General features: G+C 44.7%; 2 protein-coding genes across 2 annotated transcripts; one reads left to right on the plus strand and one right to left on the minus strand.

Annotated features, from left to right (window-relative positions):
* Positions 1 to 447: 447 nt before the first annotated feature.
* On the minus strand, positions 448 to 4,674 carry ckap4 (cytoskeleton associated protein 4). Its single transcript, XM_048268192.1, has 2 exons — positions 3,808 to 4,674; positions 448 to 2,038 (listed from the first exon to the last, which is right to left on the minus strand). Exons 1-2 carry the CDS (start codon positions 4,153 to 4,155, stop codon positions 803 to 805), a joined length of 1,584 nt encoding a protein of 527 aa, XP_048124149.1. The 5' UTR covers positions 4,156 to 4,674; the 3' UTR covers positions 448 to 802.
* An 805-nt stretch (positions 4,675 to 5,479) lies between these two features.
* terfa (telomeric repeat binding factor a) lies at positions 5,480 to 17,707 on the plus strand. The gene is made up of 10 exons (XM_048267981.1): positions 5,480 to 5,687; positions 6,318 to 6,413; positions 8,255 to 8,382; positions 8,736 to 8,828; positions 9,284 to 9,424; positions 10,201 to 10,343; positions 11,277 to 12,809; positions 16,240 to 16,316; positions 16,559 to 16,587; positions 17,234 to 17,707. The coding sequence occupies exons 1-10, from the start codon at positions 5,543 to 5,545 to the stop codon at positions 17,390 to 17,392; spliced, it is 2,544 nt and encodes an 847-aa protein (XP_048123938.1). The 5' UTR covers positions 5,480 to 5,542; the 3' UTR covers positions 17,393 to 17,707.
* Positions 17,708 to 18,529: the final 822 nt, after the last annotated feature.

Raw genomic sequence — 18,529 nt, forward strand, 5'->3', positions numbered from 1 at the left:
CTAAACCAGTTCAACTGCTTTTTCTTTTCTATGCATGTTGATGTGTTCTATACATTGTTTGCCTATGGGCATGTCCAACATTTCTGGTTGAGCCCAGGAACATTTCAACTGATTTCAACAGGGACAGGAAATGGAGTCAATGGGAATTTATGGGTAGCACACTCTCTCAGCCAATCAAAGACCTTTATGTGTGGGCATGTGACTTTGTGGACCAATGAGGAGCTGTGGAACATTTGCTGTATCGATCAGTGGTGTTGATGACAGGGCAGATGAAGGAGATGCCTGGGATTCTTAAGTGGCAGCTGAAGATAAGCTGCACCACTAATCACAGGTCTTTGTTGAGATCTTGACACTGTAGTGCTCATGTTTTGAACTTTTGTTTGTAAGGATTGTAAGAATGCATTCATTTAGAACAGTAGTTTCTAAACTTTTTTAAAAAAAAAAAAAAACAGCCAGTACAATCAGATTTTCAAAGAGTTGTAGAAAGCTTTTATGACATGACATGACCCTTCATAAAAACAACAGAAAACAAACTATTAAAAAATACAGTGCAGGTTGAAGTGTTTAGATTCACAGAACAGCAGTCCACAAAGACTATCTTGGCATTCATTTAAATCAATTCTTGTTTCTCGATTTTCTATACTTCTCCTCCTCCTCCACACACAACACACACACACGTCCACACACACACACACACACACACATACACACACACATAAACAGAGAATATTCTGCTGCATGTGCAAACTGACACCCTCAAATCTTCCCCAAAGATATACTCATCACCCTGACCCCTAGCATATCAGTCTACCTCTCCGCTTCTGTCCACTTCTTTGGCTGTGGGTTCTTTCCCCACCTTGTTTGCTGTTGCAGCCTTGATCTCCTGCACTGCGCTCTTCAGCGCAGCGATAGCCTCCGCCTGGCTGTCCAGCTGCTCCGCTTTGGCCTGCAGGTTGTCCACGGAGCCTCTGAGTTGCTCCAGGTCTCCCACAGCCTTGCTGAGGGTCTCTGCGTCCCCGAGAGCGTCCACTTTCTCCTCCACAGCTGCCAGCTGCTGGCCGACGGAGGAGAGGTCGCCACGGACGCTTTCCACAGAGGCCAGGCTGCCCTCGAGCTGCTGTCCAAGACTGGCTTTCAGTCCCTCCAGATCCGCCTTCAGGGCTTCCTGGGCTTTCTCCGCAGCCTTGCCCTGGGCGGCCAGCGTGCTTTCGTGGGAGTCGTATTTGGACAGGAGGGCCTCCAGTCGGCCATCTTGCTCCTCGTTGGCGGTGGCCAGGGCTTCGCCACTCTCCTGCACCCGTGTCAGCCGGTTCTCAAGGTCGTCGCCGCGCCTCTGCGCCTTGGCGATCTCCTCCCGCAGTTCCTTCTCCAGGCTCTGGACGGCGCCACTGGCCTGCTCCTGGCCACTCTGCAGGCTCTGGGCTTGGTCGGCCATGTTCTGGACGGCGGCCTCGGCAGCGGTCACCTCCTCCCGCAGGGCGCCCGCCGTGGCCTGCACCAGCGCACGCACCGACTCGATCTCCTCCGAGAGCGACGCCATCTCCTTGTTACGACCCTGCAGCTCCTCCCGGACCGACCCGATCTGCTCGCGCAGCACGCCAGTGTTGCCCTCGGCGACCTGGTTGGCGGTGTGCAGGTCGGCGATGGCGGTGGCCACGGCAGTCAACTCCTGCTTGACCAGCACGGGGTCCTCCCGCTCCTCCACGCGTGCGCGGAGCTCCTGGAGCTGAGCGCGTGACTCGCCCTGGGCGCCGGCGAACTCGGCCACGCTGTCGGCGATGGAGCGGCTGAGCTCAGCCAGCCGTTCCTCCACGGTCGACTCCAGCGAGGAGAAGTCACGCTCGCGTGCCTCCTTCACCTCGCGGATGCCCTCGGACAGGTCGAGCAGGATCTCCTTCTGGAGACGCTGGAGAGCCTCCTCCACACGCTGCGTCTCCTGCTCGCCCTTCTGCACTGCCGAGCCCAGCAGACGCACCGCATTCTCACCCTTGCTAACGGAACCTTCCAGATACGCCAGTGAACTGCTCAGAGAGTCCACCTACAGAGGGCGAGAGAGAGAGAGAGAGAGAGAGATAAAGAGACAGGGAGAGAGAGAGAGAGGGTCAATGGGACTCTTCGTGGAGAAGTATGAGAGAGAGAGAGCAAGACAAGGAGTAACAAGACAGCAACAATGTTTGAGAGGAGGACATAGATATACTGTAGGTACAGGCACAGAGAGATAGAGGGCCTTAATTTAAATGACAGGCAAAGTGCAACATCTAACAGAAGCTAATTTAATATGTGGACAAAGTCTGCTACCTAATTTGATAACGTGAGCAAGTTCCTAAGTGCAAACATCAAGATAGATTTAGTTCAGGCAGAAGACAATCTGCTCATTGCAAGACTTTGCACTTTGAATTAAGGCCCATTGAATTGCCATTTGAATTAAGGCCCAGAATCTAATACAAGGAGGGGAGACAGAGAACTTCAGACTCGTGAAGCACCTGCATATGGTGAGACAGTGTGACATAGGAGGGAGAGTGGAGGTGACGATGCTGTTATTGCAAATACCCCCTAAAAGCAAAACAATCATTCATTCCCTGACATTCATACGCAAAATGGACTTATGGATCTACAGTATGAGGAAACATCACATCAACAACAACACCACTTTGCCTTTATGGTGCTTTTTAAGGCACTTTAAGTGCTTGGGAATCCTCACTAACCACTACCAATGTGCACGGCAGCCATTATGCAACAGAATACTCACCACACACCAGCTTGAGGTGGAGAGTGAGGGAATGAATGAATAAATGAATGAATGAATGGGGAATGATTAGGGGGCCAGATTGAATGAGCCAGGTTTGGAACTTGGCCAGGACAATGCACATCAAATCAAATGTGGAGCAGAAGAGCTGCACTGTAACTGCATGTCTCAGTGAAAACTCAGCTCAGACCACTAAACTAATAGTCCTGTTTGGAATGTCACAGCGTCCGAGTGGACAATTAGAGGATGCATGAATGCCCGTGACTGTGAGCACTGATGCTGACATGCAGAGCACAAATATGAAGACCAGATGTTATGCATTTCACGAAAGGTCATATGGGTACAGTACATGCTATAGTCAAATTCACCACTGCTGATAGTGACTATACTGTAGGCCAAAAAGAAGCCCAAAGAATAATGTATTCAGCCCTGTACATTATTACTCAACCTGAGTGCAAATTTACTGTCACTGGAGATTTTGTTGTCCAATGTTTCCTAAAATGCATCACTGCTCTGCAAGCAGTAACAGTGAAGCAGCCTGTTACATAACTCTACAGTGACTGGGCATGAAGTGGTATAATGAAATTAGAGAGAAGAGATCTGTAACAAAAAATAGTTTTACAAAATTCTGTTCAAATGTCTTTTCACCACTTTTTTTTTATCAATGAATGAATGCATGCAGAAAAGATAAAGCTATGATTCCACAGACAACTTATGTTCATCTACAATAAAGTAAAATAACAATCAATATTTAAAAAGTGATGACATATAATCTATCAATGTTAGAATGGTACTACAATTTACAAAATCATATGAAAAACTTATTTCTGTAGTGCCAACTCATCAGGCTTCTTTTGGGGGGGAGGGGACGCACTTAGACTGGCCATTTCCTTCTTGTGAAAATACTTCAAATGGATGAATCTAATTGGTTTTCAATAACACATTATTTTAAATTCATGAAAACAATACTGATTGTCTGACATGTAGGCCCCCACAAAAGCGAGGCCAGTTTCGTTGCTATAACTATGGAATAGGACTGTAATTTGCTCAGACCATCCTACCTGTTGAAGAACATTCTCCACTTTTTGTGCCAGTTCTGCGTTCTTCTGTAAAGACTCTTCATGTCTGTTACTGATTTGGCTCACTTCTTCTAATACTTGTTGAAGATAGTAGGACGCAAAACCAGCACCAGCCACCAATGAGATGTAACAAAGCGCAGCCAAAAGTTTCAAACAACTTCCCGACCCTGAACTCGATTTAGGGTGAGGGGCTGGTGGGGTCTCTGCCTTGTTGGCTTTCTGACTTTTCTTCGCCACGTCATCTTGTTGCTGAGGTGGTGGTGGTGGAGCATTATTTTTCTCGTTGTTGGTGGTGGTCGAGTTGTTCTTATTTCTGTGTTTCGCAGTCATGGCTGCTGGAGTCCTGAGTTGGTCGTCTGCTGCGCGGAGGAAAGTGGAGATCACTTATGAGCTGGTGGATGCTCCCGATATTGTTACAGAGAAATCGGCGTATCAGTGAGCGTGTCGTGTCCGTTCATGGAAACGTGTGGCGGTATGCAAAAAAGGGGCGTCCCTTTAAGAAAGTATAGCCTATAGATAGAACCATAGCTATTGCTTGTATTCCCCTGTACATTTTGTCTCAGCAACTTTTCAGGAACTCTTAGCCCCATTCGCGGTTGCCTTATTTTTGTCCTTAAAATTATCCCATAGTGTGGATATTTATAAGCTATATATGCTTAGGTGGCACGTAGCCTATATGCATCTCCATATGAATTCGGCATCTGATCTTATTTAGCCAAAGGGTGTGGGGTCTGGAAACAACAGCGGAAACGTCCCCTCTGGATTTTTAGAGAATTAGCCGCTGGCAATCAGATGGTATCAGGACAGTTCGGACTGGTAAAAAGGCTGAGAACTCGTCTCTATCTTCTTATTGCTTGCAAACTCCATAAACAGCCGTGATAACACTTAAAAGCCGTTGCAGTCCGGCTGTTGTAATAGCCAACGGTTCTAGAGATGGCACAGTGTGTGGAATATATATTTTTTGTTTGCTCCACCCGTTCGACGTGGCAGTGAGTCAGACATGCTTTCCTCAACACGACACCCCTTTCTGCCCAAAACAAGGCTTACTTTGTTGCCTGTTGTATTAAAAGTTCCTCCACCTTACAGATGAACTCTGTCAGAGCAACCATAGCTCATTTAAGTAGGCCTATGTTATTGTCATGTTACTGACGTGTTTCTGGAGAGTAGCCTATCCTATGAGAAAAAAAAACAAACACTATGTGTATTTTCAATGGTGTATTTTCCCTGAAGGGCTATAATGCATTATAGTGCACAAACAAAAGCTATGTTACTATAGAATATTCGTATTGTGTTGGAGATTTCCAAAACTCCGTCAATATAATTACACAATTAGCCTAGGTCGTATTTACGTTATGGCCTACAATTCCCAGCGCTGCATAGGCTACAGTGTAATATTTTATGGTTGATAAACTAAACTGAGGTTAGGGCTATCCTTGTAATAATATCAAGCAGATATCAAGTAGGCTGCCTTTTTGTTATTCTAGCCACCTGGTGGCGGCTAAATAGTCTACAATGGACAAGTGAAATCTCGGATATCCTACTGTCCCGAGTTTGTAAGTTTGTTGCATATTTCTACTCGTGGGCGGGTGCATCTCCCAGTCATCCAACCACAGCCGCTTGCTGAGCTCGCGCAGGTCGGCTACGAGAGCGGAGCTGAACTCCCGCCACAAACTGAAAGCACCACGGAGAGTTAGCTGCTAGCAAGTAAACAGACACGATGGCTTCGCGTCGAAGGGCCAAAAAGGCGACACACTTTGAGATTGTCAACAGATGGTGTCTGGATTTTTATGTGGCAGAAGCCCTCGACGCTTTTCGGGATGATGAATACACGCAGTTTTCCCAAATTAGAGACCATCTTCAAAGTAAGTAACGTTAGTGAACAGTATGTAACGGTAACTTAGCTTTCATGTAACCTAACTATGCTAGCTGGCTAACACATTAATACACTTGGGAAGCATAAAGTTGGCTGACATGGCTAACGTTAGTTTGCAGCAGTGCAAAGAAAACATGTGGGTCAAATGATTTCGGAAGTGTGTCAACAACAGTCAAGTGTCATTGTTAACATTACCCTAACTGTTAACGCTGCTGATGCGTTATGTGAAACACTCATCCATAAACTAATATTAACATTAGCTGTTGGCTCAGCATACGTCTCTACAGCATAACATAACGTTAACATTTGTAGGTTACTCATAGCATTGCATCCCAAACTTAAACGTTAGGCCGACTCGGTTAGCTGAAAGTTGGTTAACATTTGTGGAAACAAGATCATCATAGTCGTCTGCAGTTGTGAACGCATCGTTAGATCTAACGTTAAGTATCTGTCTTGCCGTGAAGTGACGTTAACTCAACGTTAACTTGCAGGTTTAGGTTAGCAGCAGAGGAGATACGATTTGCTAACTAGAAAATGAATCTAGAAATGAATCGTCGGTGTATTCTTCATGTAACTTAGCTTGCTACTAACGTAAACACATGTACTCTGCTTTTTATAGGTTTGTTGGAGATGCCGATAGAGGCCAACAGTAGCTTACCCATGAAGTTATTAATCATACAGTTTTTGTCTCGAATATATGACGGCGACAAACTTGGTAAGATGTTTCTTAACGTCAACACCCTTAGCTGTTGGAATTGATGGAAGTGAAGTTAAACAGTGCTTTTTGTAACAGTGCTGTCTCTCTCTCTCTCTCTTTCTCTGTTATTGGTTCCAGTGCAATATCTTTTGCCATAACGTTCAAACTTAGTTTTTACTCTTCCACTACCATTCAGACGTTGTAGATGAAATAAAAATAGCAATAGAAAACTGACTTTGATTTGAATGCGTATATGACATTGGGTTCACTCGTCATTGGGTTCATATTGGTATGGTTTAGGAGATAACATAGCATCTGGTTAGAAGTAATATGACATTAGGCCTGAACTATTTATTGCATTTGCGATCATATCGATATGATGAAACACGATTTTCAAACCGCAAAGGCTGCGGTTTGTAATATGTGACGTCACCAAAACGCATTTATACTTGCGCTTGCCGACGCGCCACCGACTCTTCTCACTGACCACTGAAGAAGCAAAAAACGTAAACAAGAGGACCAGCTAACAGTGTCAAGAAAGGTCTGATCAGTAGAGCTACTTTGGTTAAAAATAAACCTCTTCATTACCCTTTGCTCGAACCTACCATGTCCCTGGTTCTAGTTCTAGTTCATAATTCCCCTGTGCTGCTACTCTGGCTGGTAACTTCGTTCACTTGTCCAGCTGACGATTAAAACTCCACGACTGTTTAGGCTGCACAGCAGCCATTCACCTGTGCACTGGGGACTTTGTTTACTGGAGTACAGTGACAGTGGGGGCATTTGCGATATCCAAGGGGGTTGGTGGCACAAACATTTCATCTCACAGGTAATGAATTGATGCATAATGTTATAGTAGTGTGTGTGCAAGTAGTTGACACAGCTAACCACCAAAAACCCAGCTGTTATAACATTAGCTTACCAGCTAAGGCTCTAGGCTACATACATGCTGCTAACTGCTGATAACTTTGCCTGTTTAAAGAGTTTTGTCTCCGCGATTGGCTTTGGTGTGATATGAACAAACTAGTTAATTTGCATGCATGCGTATTGCGCTGCGGTGTTGATGATGCTAACCTTTAGTTAACACCGAGCCGAACGGTCATTCGGCCGCATTTATTTGCGCTACAACAATCTACAGTAATTTGTTCTGATTCACGTGCAAGTAGACTACAGAGGAGAGGAGCGTACGTGCGTGTGTGCGTGTGGACAAGAAGAAGCCGTGTCAGAGCCACTACATGTGGACCTATTTGTTAACTAACGAAAGAAGGTCATATCTACATGAAATAGAAACGAATCAGAATCATTAAATGGAAGTTCAACAAATATAGGTCTACTAATGTGATTAAAGTAGTTAAAAAAAAATATTTCATTCATCAATCTTATTCAATGACCTAATGCCATCATAACATAAGCCTGGGCTCCAGGAAAGAACAGTTTATGTTTAACTTATCTAATTTTGTGTTGGTCATACTATAGAATAATATATTGCTTGTCTTTGTTGAATAAGACAGAAGATAAAGAGCTTAAAAATAATCGCATATCGCATCGAAATCTCAATATTGGTGAGAAAAACCGCAATTAGATTTTTTTCCAAAATCGTTCACCCCTATATGACATCAGGTTCACATGTCATAGTTATTTATAATTAGTATGTAAGTGCAAACTCACCAGAATCATTCATTTCATTTCAATCATTCAATTGTGTCCTGTTGAGCAGCAGCTATTTTAACTAGCAGGGCAACCACAGGTGTAACTACCATAAAATGAAGTACCGGTATGTTCAAATGAAGTGCAGCATTCCAGGTCCATTGCTGTTGTGTTTGTACTGTATATGATATGTTTTGCTGTGTCTTTATCCTCAGGGATTGAGTTTGAGTTGAACTCTGTTACTCCGCTTGAGTCAGCCATGAACGTTTTGGAGAAAATCTGTGCTGAGGTTGAGGTGCCACAGTCAGATTTGGAGAGAGTCCACACATCACTGAGAGAGATGGTGAGGGCACACACACACACACACACACAGCTCTTAATTAGGCCAACTTAATTAATTAGGCCACATCTTAAGGCCCCTACACATAGGCACGGGCATGCGTTCAGTGCACTCTATTGTTTCCGGTTGACCCGGGTTCGGTTCCTGCTGTTGCAAGTTTGTGTCGTTTTGGATATATCTGCTAAATCCCAGTCAACTTGAACTTTAACTCTGCTTACAATTGTCAGTGAACTAGTGGTCACATAGAATTAGAGGCTTGTGTCATGCTATGTGTTACCCAGTATTTATGTTTTTGATGTTTAGCATCAGTGTTAATGCATTCTTTCCTTGTTGGTTCAAAATATTTTATTCTGTAGGTTGTTGTCGTTTGCATCAAAAGTAAAGACTTTAAAAAAGCTAAGGAGATGCTGGAAAAACACTTCCCTACGAGGAAAAATCCAGTGGGCAAGGTGAGTTCTGTGACTGCTTAAAACTTACAGTGTGCATTGTAGAGGTCTTTGGGTCACCACACAGTAAACACCCACTGATAATAAAGACCTTAAGTAATCATATCAGCACCGTTAGGGCCGGTGTCCACCAATCACGTTTATTGCGCCGATGGCATCTATTTTCTATAAAAATCCTGTGAAGTTCAGCGTTCACAGCGCTCAGCACCCTCGGTGGCAAAAAGCCCTTGCCGCTCTGAGCGCTGTCAGCACAAACAAACGTGATTGGTGGACACAGGGCCTTAAGCAACACAATGTTATTTTACTTCCCTCTTTCTCTTCCAGTCTCTTTCTGTCAGTCTTTACTGTCCTATGTCATTAAAGGCAAAACGCCCCAAAAAATATACTGGATATATAGACAAAATAAATAAATTGCATAATCTGTGTAAATTAATAATTGTGTAATCTGTGTTCTTCAGGCTAAGCTGTTGTCAGACCTGATGCAGAGGAAATGTAGCACCCACCCCACACTGGAGCAACCGTCCTACAGCCAGTTCAGGCAGAACATGCTGGACTTTATCGAGAGAGTGTACACTATGCCTCAGCCTTTTCTATCAATGGTATTATCCCATCTATTCAGACACACACACACACAAACAGACACATAATTCTTGGGTTAAATACATGTTCTGCTATGATTAACACCATCTTGGATTCCTGTGTATCACTGCCTCTCTTGCCCACTGCAATCCTCTGATGATCATCTATGCTATGTTGGCTTTCCATCAACACTGAGAGGTCACAGTCAAGACTCTTTTGCTCTGTGATTCCTCGGTGGAATGGTTTACCTTATGCTCTTTGTTTTTGCGATAGTTTTTGGATCTTCAAAAAGCATCTATTTTCCTTATATCTGGCTAATTGATTTATTACAGAGGTGTGATTTTAGGTTTATGGTTATTGTTATTATTTTGTTAAATGTTAATTAGTTTATTACTAATATTAGTTTCTTTATTATAAATATAATTTAGATTATAATTAGATTAATTTCTTTATTATAAATATAATTTAGGCTATATATATTTTACTTTAAACTGCTAATTTTAATGTTATTGTAATGTTTATTGATGTCTGTGTAAGTCACTTTGAATAAAAGCCTCTGCTAATTACCATAAACACAAACATCACTTCACAACAAAACACTGACTCAATGCCATTCTTAAAAGTGAGACTACATGCAACATCCTTGTAAAAGAAATCCTAACCTATGCTCTATTTGAATCATATGTGATGGTCAATCTAAGGGTTTGGAGGAGAAGGCTAACAACAATGATTACCTTTCTGTCTGGTTGTGTTATATTATTTTATAACCAGTGTCTGTTTTTTCGATGTCCTGCAGATTGTTCGGAAGAGGAATGAAATGGTTGAGGAATCGCAGATCATCAAGAGAAGGTCACGGAGGTTAGAGTACGGAACCCAGACAGAGAACCACATTGACCTCACATCTGAGCCACGCCAAGAGCAAGATGCACCAGAGCATAGGTAATAGAAAGGACACACACACACACAGTAACACACACACACACACACACACACACACAGTAAACACACACACACACACACACACACACACACACACACACACACACAGAGTGACACACACCAACACACACACACACACACACACACAGAGACAGACATACGAGCCACGATGCTTGTCATGTGCCCAGTGTAGCCTGCCCGTGAGGACAAAACACTATAATAAAAAGTAGAATGTGAAGTAAAAGGGACTGGTATTCAGCAGACACTCTTATCCAAAGGCGATACGGACATGCAGGGATTTGAACCCGGACTGACTTAGTTGGGCGACAGTGCTATTACTGCTTTATAACATTGTGCCCACACATACTTATACAAATACAAATACACATACATATATTTTATATATGTCAGACCATGAACAAATACCGTATGTATAGACAGAGAGTAACGCACCCCAAAACGCTGTTAGCAAGATGCTGACCTCTGGTGATAAACTTCAAAATAGGAAGAAAATGTTCACTCTGGTTCCAAATGTGTATTTTATTAGATAACACTTCCAATGTTAACGTTTGGAAATGTTATCCAATAAAATATACATTTGGAGCCTGACAGAGAAGCTACACAATATGTGGCACATAACAATTAAGCTTCCTCTATAATCAACGGAACCAGCTACACCAGCCATGAGAGCGGCGTGTATGCTTGAAAAAATTAGACAAGTCTTCTAAAACAATTTTTACGCTCTGTGAATGGAGCACTTCAGTTATGACCCCGTTGAGTGCAATTTTTTCTTTTTCTTTTTCTTCTTTTTCTAAGACCATGAACTAGTGCCTAATGCCTAACTTTTCCTATACTAATCATAGTTTGTTGTTACTGACTTTAAGGTAAGCAAATCTGATTGGATCTAACTTTTACCTCTTTTTCTCTTCACAGCTCCTCCGTTTCTGCAGACGCCCGTCTGGGATACGTGACCTTACAGGTGCTGAGGCAGGTCTACGAGAGTCAGGCCCAGAAACTGGGCCTTAATGTGCCCTTCTCCACACTAATGGAGGAGGTCTACAAGGAGGCCGAAGAGGAGGCCCAAAAGGAAGCACAGGGTGGGCAACAACAACAGCAACAACAACAGCAGCAGCAAGTGGTTGAGGTGGAGGTGGTGGAGATTCAGAAGGACGTAAATCCTAAGGAGAACGTTCCGGAGAAGACTCCTGCTGTTGGGGAGGAGGTGCGTGTGGAAGCGACGGAGTCAGACACGCAAGCTGAGGATGAGGAGGAAGAGGAGAAACGGGAGGCGGATAGTCTGCACCTCCACCTCTCTGAGACTCCGCAGGAGGACTTCGAAAAGGAAGAGGTGGTGGCACAACACAATGATGCGGAGGAGGAGGAGGCGGCCATGGAGGAGGAGCAAGAGCAGGAGGAGGAGCCGGACAGAGGGAAAGATGCGGATGAGGGGGATGAGTCCATTGAAGTGGAGCAGAAGGAGTCCAAGTCAGTCAGAGAAAAGGAGGAGGAAGAGTCGGTCTTGGTAAACGCAGAGAGAGACGTGAGTGACGACGATGCAGTGGTGCCTGCCGTCTCCCCACCACATCCTTCGTCTTCCGACACGGACAATCTGTTCTCGCAGGCGGAGTCGCCCAGCCTCCTGGCTCAACCCAAGCGCCTCACCCGCTCCCGATGCCGGGATGACCCCCCAGCAGCCCACAGCGACATCACTTCCCCTTCCCCTCCCCCTCCCCCTTCCTCGAATCCACAAACACCCACGTCAAAATCCCCAGACCCTGCTGAGCACGCCAAGCCTGCAGTGAACGTGATCGGAGGCTCTTTGCTGTCACGGATAATCGGTGGACGCTACTGCAAGGTAACTATACCACAGCTGATCATGCTTCCCGACAGCCAACCAGTGACCTATCAGTCGGAGAAGCTCTCGACCTCTGACCCTGACTCCGCTGCCGAGAACTCCATGCTAGATGAGCCCCTGTTGCCATCCGAGCTGGAGGAGAACATCAGAACGCCGCCGCTGTCGTCGACACCGGACAGAGAGGAGCGCAGGGGTCGTGGGCGACTGAGGGACCCGCTCCTTAACAGGCGTTCAAAGGAGTCTCCCCCTGACACTCCCAACAGGGGCTCTTCCAGTGCCACCAGGAACTCTAGGGACAAAGGCTTTGTCACACCTAGTCGGAGCACCTCCGGTGCCACTAGCAGACGGTCGGAGGAGTTGGGTTCTGGCACACCGAGCAGGGGTAGTTCTAATACCCCTGGGTGTCAGAAGGACCCCATTCCTGACACACCGACAAGGGGCAGCGGGGCTGGTGCCAAGCGTCGGAAAGGGTTGCTGCCAACCACCCCTGGTAGGCCAGGACCCGGGAGCGCCCTGCGCCCAAACAACAGCTCCACAGACGAAGGTCCGCAGGACTTCTCGCTGTCCAGTTCGCCACCCAACAGGAAACGGCGGAAGGAGCTAACCATGAGGTAAAAAGAATATATTAAAGACAAAGCTTTAGTTTAGTTTGTTAGGAAGAGGATGTGTGTCATCACCAGATTCTCTTCACTGTTGCACAGCAAGTTAAAGCAAGAGTTTTCTCTTTGTGTGTGTGTGTGTGTCTTTTAGGGATGCAACCGTACACGGTATGTTATAACCGTGATAAGCCGCAAACTATACGCACGTTAGAAATTAACAAAACACCTCCAGAGAACCAGTGCATCGGCCCTGCCACCTCTACAACCGATCAGTGCTTCCCTGCTAATGTAGCAATGCGTCGATAGGTTGTTGTGCTCAGTATGCAACAGGCTTGTGCAAAATTCCAAAATTGAATTGAAAGTGGCTCTTAAATTCCAATTCAATTATTGAATTTCACTTGCATTTCAATTGAGGTAGCAAACAGGAAGCAGAATTGCAATTTGAATTTTGCACAACCCTGGTATGCAAATGAGTTAGAGAAACACCAGGGCACAGCTGACATGAATGGAGTAAGAAAGAAATACATTTTGAAGAGGCGCTGCCGGGTTTCATATCCATTATGAGGGAACATTTAGGATTTCGGTACAAACTAAAGATCTTAAAGTAAAAAAAAAAAACAAAGTTAAGCCTACAGCCCAGAAGCCTGACTTAATGCAGTCTGGAGGAGACGCTTCTAACATGATTGCCATTAAAATACACTACAGAAATGTTGTTTGCTGCCAAGTCTTCCAAATTTATCTAAAGTGAAATTACACATCGGATGTATCTGCTTTGTTTAAGGGGTTCCTCCAGCCCATTCTTTCCATGTTTCATGGAAATCGGCCGATAGCTTGCTGATATCTAAATAGATAAATAAACTAACTAGCGTACAAATGGCCGCCGAGTGGAGAGACTTGTCTAAAAGGACTTAAATAAAATTAATTAATTAATTGTTTATACCGAAACCATATCGTTACCGTGGCCCAAAAAACCTGTACTGATACATGCTGATCAGTGAGCACCGTGTGCTGTTGCATCCCTAGTGTCTTTATCTGTGATCTTGTTCTTCAAATGTATTCTATTTTGTATATTCATATGACTTTCTTAACGTACTTCTGATATTGTTTCATATTGAAAAAAAGTACTACTATAATAAGAAACTAGAAAAAGAAAGATTTTATTTCTGATAACTTATTCACGACGGCACACATTACGCTACTCGCTGTGTAGTTGTATGTGCGCCTATAATGCCTCTATGCTTGCTGATTCCCTGATTGAAACACTGCATTACTTGTTAAATTTCATCACTTTTTCTAAAGCAGCACTGACTGAACTCATGTCTCAATTCGTCCATGTTTAAGTTTTGCTTGCAGTGAAATGCTTGATTGCAATGTTCAATAGACTGTGATTGAACAGAAATTGGCGTCAGGGAATAGAGGGGATGACGGACCAAATGACCTAAAGTAATAGGAAAGTGACTACTATATAGCAGACACCTTTTTCCAAATTGGCACGGACTCACAACAGCGGGTTTGGGAATCAATCCTGGGCTGACCCATTGGCATGCACTCCCACACAACTTAATTCCCTAAAGGGGCAGGAATACTTTGTAAATTGATTCGTTTAGTAAGTAGTGTTGAACCAGGTGAAGTTTGGGATAGCTGTGATGTAAAACAACTATCAAATAGCTAGCAGCAGGGGGCTCAGCTTTAACTTTTAAAAAGTGGTTGCCATCTTCTTGGCAACCAGGCATGAGGTTTTGGTTGCCAAGGCCAACCAAATGTGGTTGTCACAGGGGCAACCAGGGGGGGACAAACTGGTTGCCACTTGTAACCATTTGGTAGCCATGGGCAACCAGGCAACCGTGAATGTTGAGCCCTGGCTAGCAGAGTAGTATTCGTCACGTTGTTGTGTGGTCTGCCATCTCTTCACACTTTTTGTCAACTAGTTGCAAACTGTCTTCAGAGATGCATTACATCAGTTTATTTATGTATGCCCTTACTTTTGTGGTGTAATGTTTAGAGAAACAGGTAATAATCGTCCAGTGTCAAACATGCACTCTGAAATGAGATTTCTTTTCAGTAGATCCACTGTTTATTATACCAGTGGAACTGTTGGTTGAACGGAGACATAGGCAGCCAAAACCAATTTGTTATTTATTTATTTGTTTGTTTTGTCAAAATGCATACTCACCTACATGTCCAAATCTCAAATGTGTGATAACAAGTAAAAATCCCATGATGCCTGTGTTCTCTCAAGCTGATAGACCAAGATGCTAAAATGGGAAGCAAGGGATCACATGTAACAATGTCCTTGCATATTTACTTGCACACAGGTGCATGGAGTTGAGTTATGCGTTTTGAACAGAGGGGTAAATAAATACACTTCAGAACATAAAAGTCCTACCACATATTTGTTCAAACCATTCACTAAACCAATGGCTTCCAATTAGTTCAACTCTTAAGCCAGGTACATAAGCTAATTGGTGACACCACTAATGCTGCACAGGTAGAACCCATGTGTGGTAGGACTTTTACTTGCTGAAGCCAGAGTTATCCACCTCTGTGGAGGTGGTTTCATTGACCCAGTGCCCCCTTATTTGGTATGCAGGCGTGTAAGAAGACTGAGTAAGAGGTTGCACACAGGGACAGAGACAGAACGTGAGATTGAGAGTGATGACAGTGACACAGCGATATTCTACCGTACAAAGGTGGCGGCACGGCGACGACAGAATGACCCCTTCCCCGAGTCCGACATGCCCAGCAAGGGCAGCCCCTCTGCCACCCCTGACGGCGGTCCCTCTGGCGCCACCACTAGGTGGTTGAAGGAGAGCGCCTCAGCCTCCCCCGACAGCAGCACCTGTAGCGCCACCACCAGGCACACAAATGGGAGGGCCTCTGTTACCCCCAACAGGGTCTCCTCTAGCGCCAGCACCAGGTGGTTGAAGGAGAGGGCCTCTGTCACACCCAACAGGCCCCCTTCCGGTGCCACCCCCAGGTTTTCTAGGGATGAAGGCGATGCCACTCCCAGAAAGGGCACCTCTGGTGCCTGTAGATGTTCGAGGCAGTTGGCTTCTGCCACGCCTAGTAAGGGCACTTCTGGTGATGCCACCCGACGTTCAAGGGAATTGGGCTCTGCCACTCGCAGCAGGGGCAGTTGCAACACCCCTGGGCATCGGAAGGACACCCTCCCTGACACCACAGTTAGGGGAAGTCCTGCAGGTGTCACCAGATGCTCGAGGCATTTGGCCTTTGTCTCCCCTAGCAGGGGCACTTCTAGTGAAGACAGTGAAGGCATTCACGGGGTGACCGCACTCGACCAGGCAGAGGCCGTGGCCCAGAGCACGATGCAGAGCTCCTCTAGCCAGTATCACACGTGTGGCTCCGAGGCAGGGAGGAGCAGCAGAAGCAGCAAGTCTTTTGCTAACAGCGCTGCCGGCGCACGTTCCCATTCCTTTTACAGCAAGATGATGAACGTCACAGCAACCAGGGAGGAGTGGAGCGACGAGGATTCGCTTTTCAGCAGCACCAGGAAAACTGGTACATATAAATAAATAATTTCCTGTAGATTAAAGGAGAAGGTCTGTGATTCTACTCCAATACACATACCAAGGTCATACTTGTGGTCATACTAGTTGTTTTGAATGAAATTAATGAATACAATGCAAGTAATTACATATCTTACATGCCATGTATGACATAATGTTTTTGTTATATGTAGTGTATTTCAGAAGAGTGCTTGTTTTTTAATAATTCTTTTTTTCTGATTTCTATCTTCCCAGATGTGACTAAAAGCAATGGAAGGAAAAGGGTAAGTTATCCTGTTATCCGTCTGGTAAGGCAGTGATGGAATGTAAAAAAGTTTTGCATTATTCTATAAAGTCATCACAGATCAGTAGAAACCCTCGTCTGACGTTGCCATACTCGATTCTATTTATAAACATGTGGCATTAAGTAATGAAGATGGCCTAGTTAAAGGGACACCAGGCAAGCCTGATGCTTTTTCTCTACGAAACTCCCCCTAGCGCCTGTACGTGTCGATACGTGTGCGAGCCCTTGCTAGGTCTGAAGCTCTTTTCTTTGCATCTTCAAGGGTTTTCGCTGCTTCTTCGCCGGCTCTGCCATTATACACACGTTTGCAACAATCGCTAGCGTTTTGTTAGCCTGCCTCTGTGCTATGGATGCAGGATGTAAACTGATCCTGCTTCTCGCAATGTCTGAGACTTTGTGAGACTGAAGGTCGGCGGGTACGATACACTGAACTTGCAAGCGGGATATTCTTCCTACAGGCAGTAGGGGCGGGTGAGAGAGTCTTCATTCGCCCTGTAATGAGTCATTTAACCATATACCGACTTACGAAGATGATTAATTAACACGAAAACCCTGCCTGGTGTCCCTTTAAAATCTAGAGACGGTGTTGCATGTGTCCAAGCCCCTTGTTCCTTTCTGTGTTGCAGATGTGGACGGAGGAGGAGACTCGCTGGGTGAAGGAGGGCGTGGAGCGTTTCGGCGTGGGGAATTGGGCGAAGATCCGTGAGGCATTCCCGTTTGAGGGGCGCACGTCGGTCAACATCAAAGACCGCTGGCGAACCATGAAGAGTAATGGAACTGTCTAAAGGAACGTCAGAGTGCCACTTCTCGGAAGGGACTGAACTATGAATGTGTACATTTGTTTTCTTGTGGTTTATTTTTTTTTATTTTTTTGTTTTGTAATGCAAAAGTAGTTGTCATGTCATGTGACCGACATTACATTTGTATGACAGACTTGGTGGGGAAGGATCAAGCCATCATTTTGTCATTCTCTTTAAAGTAAAAAAGAAAAATTGTAAATATGTTTTATGTTTGCACTAAAACACTTAAAATGTTTCATGTTCTTGACGCTTGGCAGCATATTTCTTAGGCTGTGAGAGATTAAAGGGTATTTTTGACAAGTCTTTTTGAATGCCCTTTCTTAAATGTTATACCCTTGTCCTTATACTTAGTATCTAGTACATACCTACATGCCAAATCTGCCTGTCAAGCTCTAAGTGTTTGTTCACCATCACTGTTTCATATTAGAATTCAGAATTTTCTCACCATTAGAATGAAGAATTTGCTTGCGTAAGGGCTCTATGTTGCATATTGAACACTTGAGAAACAGTGAGAAGAAACAATGCTTCTTGATTGACCTCTGGCACACTTACATGGAGACAAGGATCAAATTATTGAAAGGCCTTTGGGCATACATGTAATACAGGTAAAAACCGGCAACCGGTTTTAGCCTTCTGGGACCCTCATCAGGGCCTCCAGCCTTGTTTCTTCAACTGTCCTTTTGAACTTCAAGAGCACCTTGCATGTACCTGGAGTCTACTACATCCACGATCTACTAAACTGTATCATCCTTGTCTAAGAAAGAAATTTAACCACGTGGCACACAACGCACCCATATCTGAGATAAGCTTAGCAAGCAACTAAAAAGTGCGTGTTCAGGGGATGGAGGTTTGGTGATTGTGCTTGTGGTCCTCCTTTGTTGTATGAATAATAGACCGTATTGCCTTATTATTAAAAATACACTATGTAGCTTACATTGAACAGGTAGGAGGAATGTGTGGGCAACTCCATTCACCTACTTAGGAAGCGCGTTTCTGTCTTTAAGTCACATAGCCTTTATTGCTGTCTGCAGCGGGACAGCAATGCTTTGAAGTGTTATAAACCGAGGGAGAGTTGCATCCATACCACCAAGGAGAAGCGCCGCAGGAACCAGTTTGGTAACA

Source organism: Alosa alosa, chromosome 17 (assembly GCF_017589495.1).
Source record: "Alosa alosa isolate M-15738 ecotype Scorff River chromosome 17, AALO_Geno_1.1, whole genome shotgun sequence".
In the NCBI taxonomy this organism is placed as follows: Eukaryota; Metazoa; Chordata; class Actinopteri; order Clupeiformes; family Clupeidae; genus Alosa; species Alosa alosa.

Excerpts from the sequence above, each read along its gene's own strand:
- ckap4 (XM_048268192.1), bottom strand. The coding sequence starts at position 4,155 with ATGACTGCGAAACACAGAAATAAGAACAACTCGACCACCACCAACAAC. Across the intron at positions 2,039-3,807 it reads TGGAGAATGTTCTTCAACAG|GTGGACTCTCTGAGCAGTTC; the intron begins GTAGGATGGTCT and ends CGCCCTCTGTAG.
- terfa (XM_048267981.1), top strand. The coding sequence starts at position 5,543 with ATGGCTTCGCGTCGAAGGGCCAAAAAGGCGACACACTTTGAGATTGTC. Across the intron at positions 5,688-6,317 it reads AATTAGAGACCATCTTCAAA|GTTTGTTGGAGATGCCGATA; the intron begins GTAAGTAACGTT and ends TGCTTTTTATAG. Across the intron at positions 16,588-17,233 it reads AAAGCAATGGAAGGAAAAGG|ATGTGGACGGAGGAGGAGAC; the intron begins GTAAGTTATCCT and ends TCTGTGTTGCAG.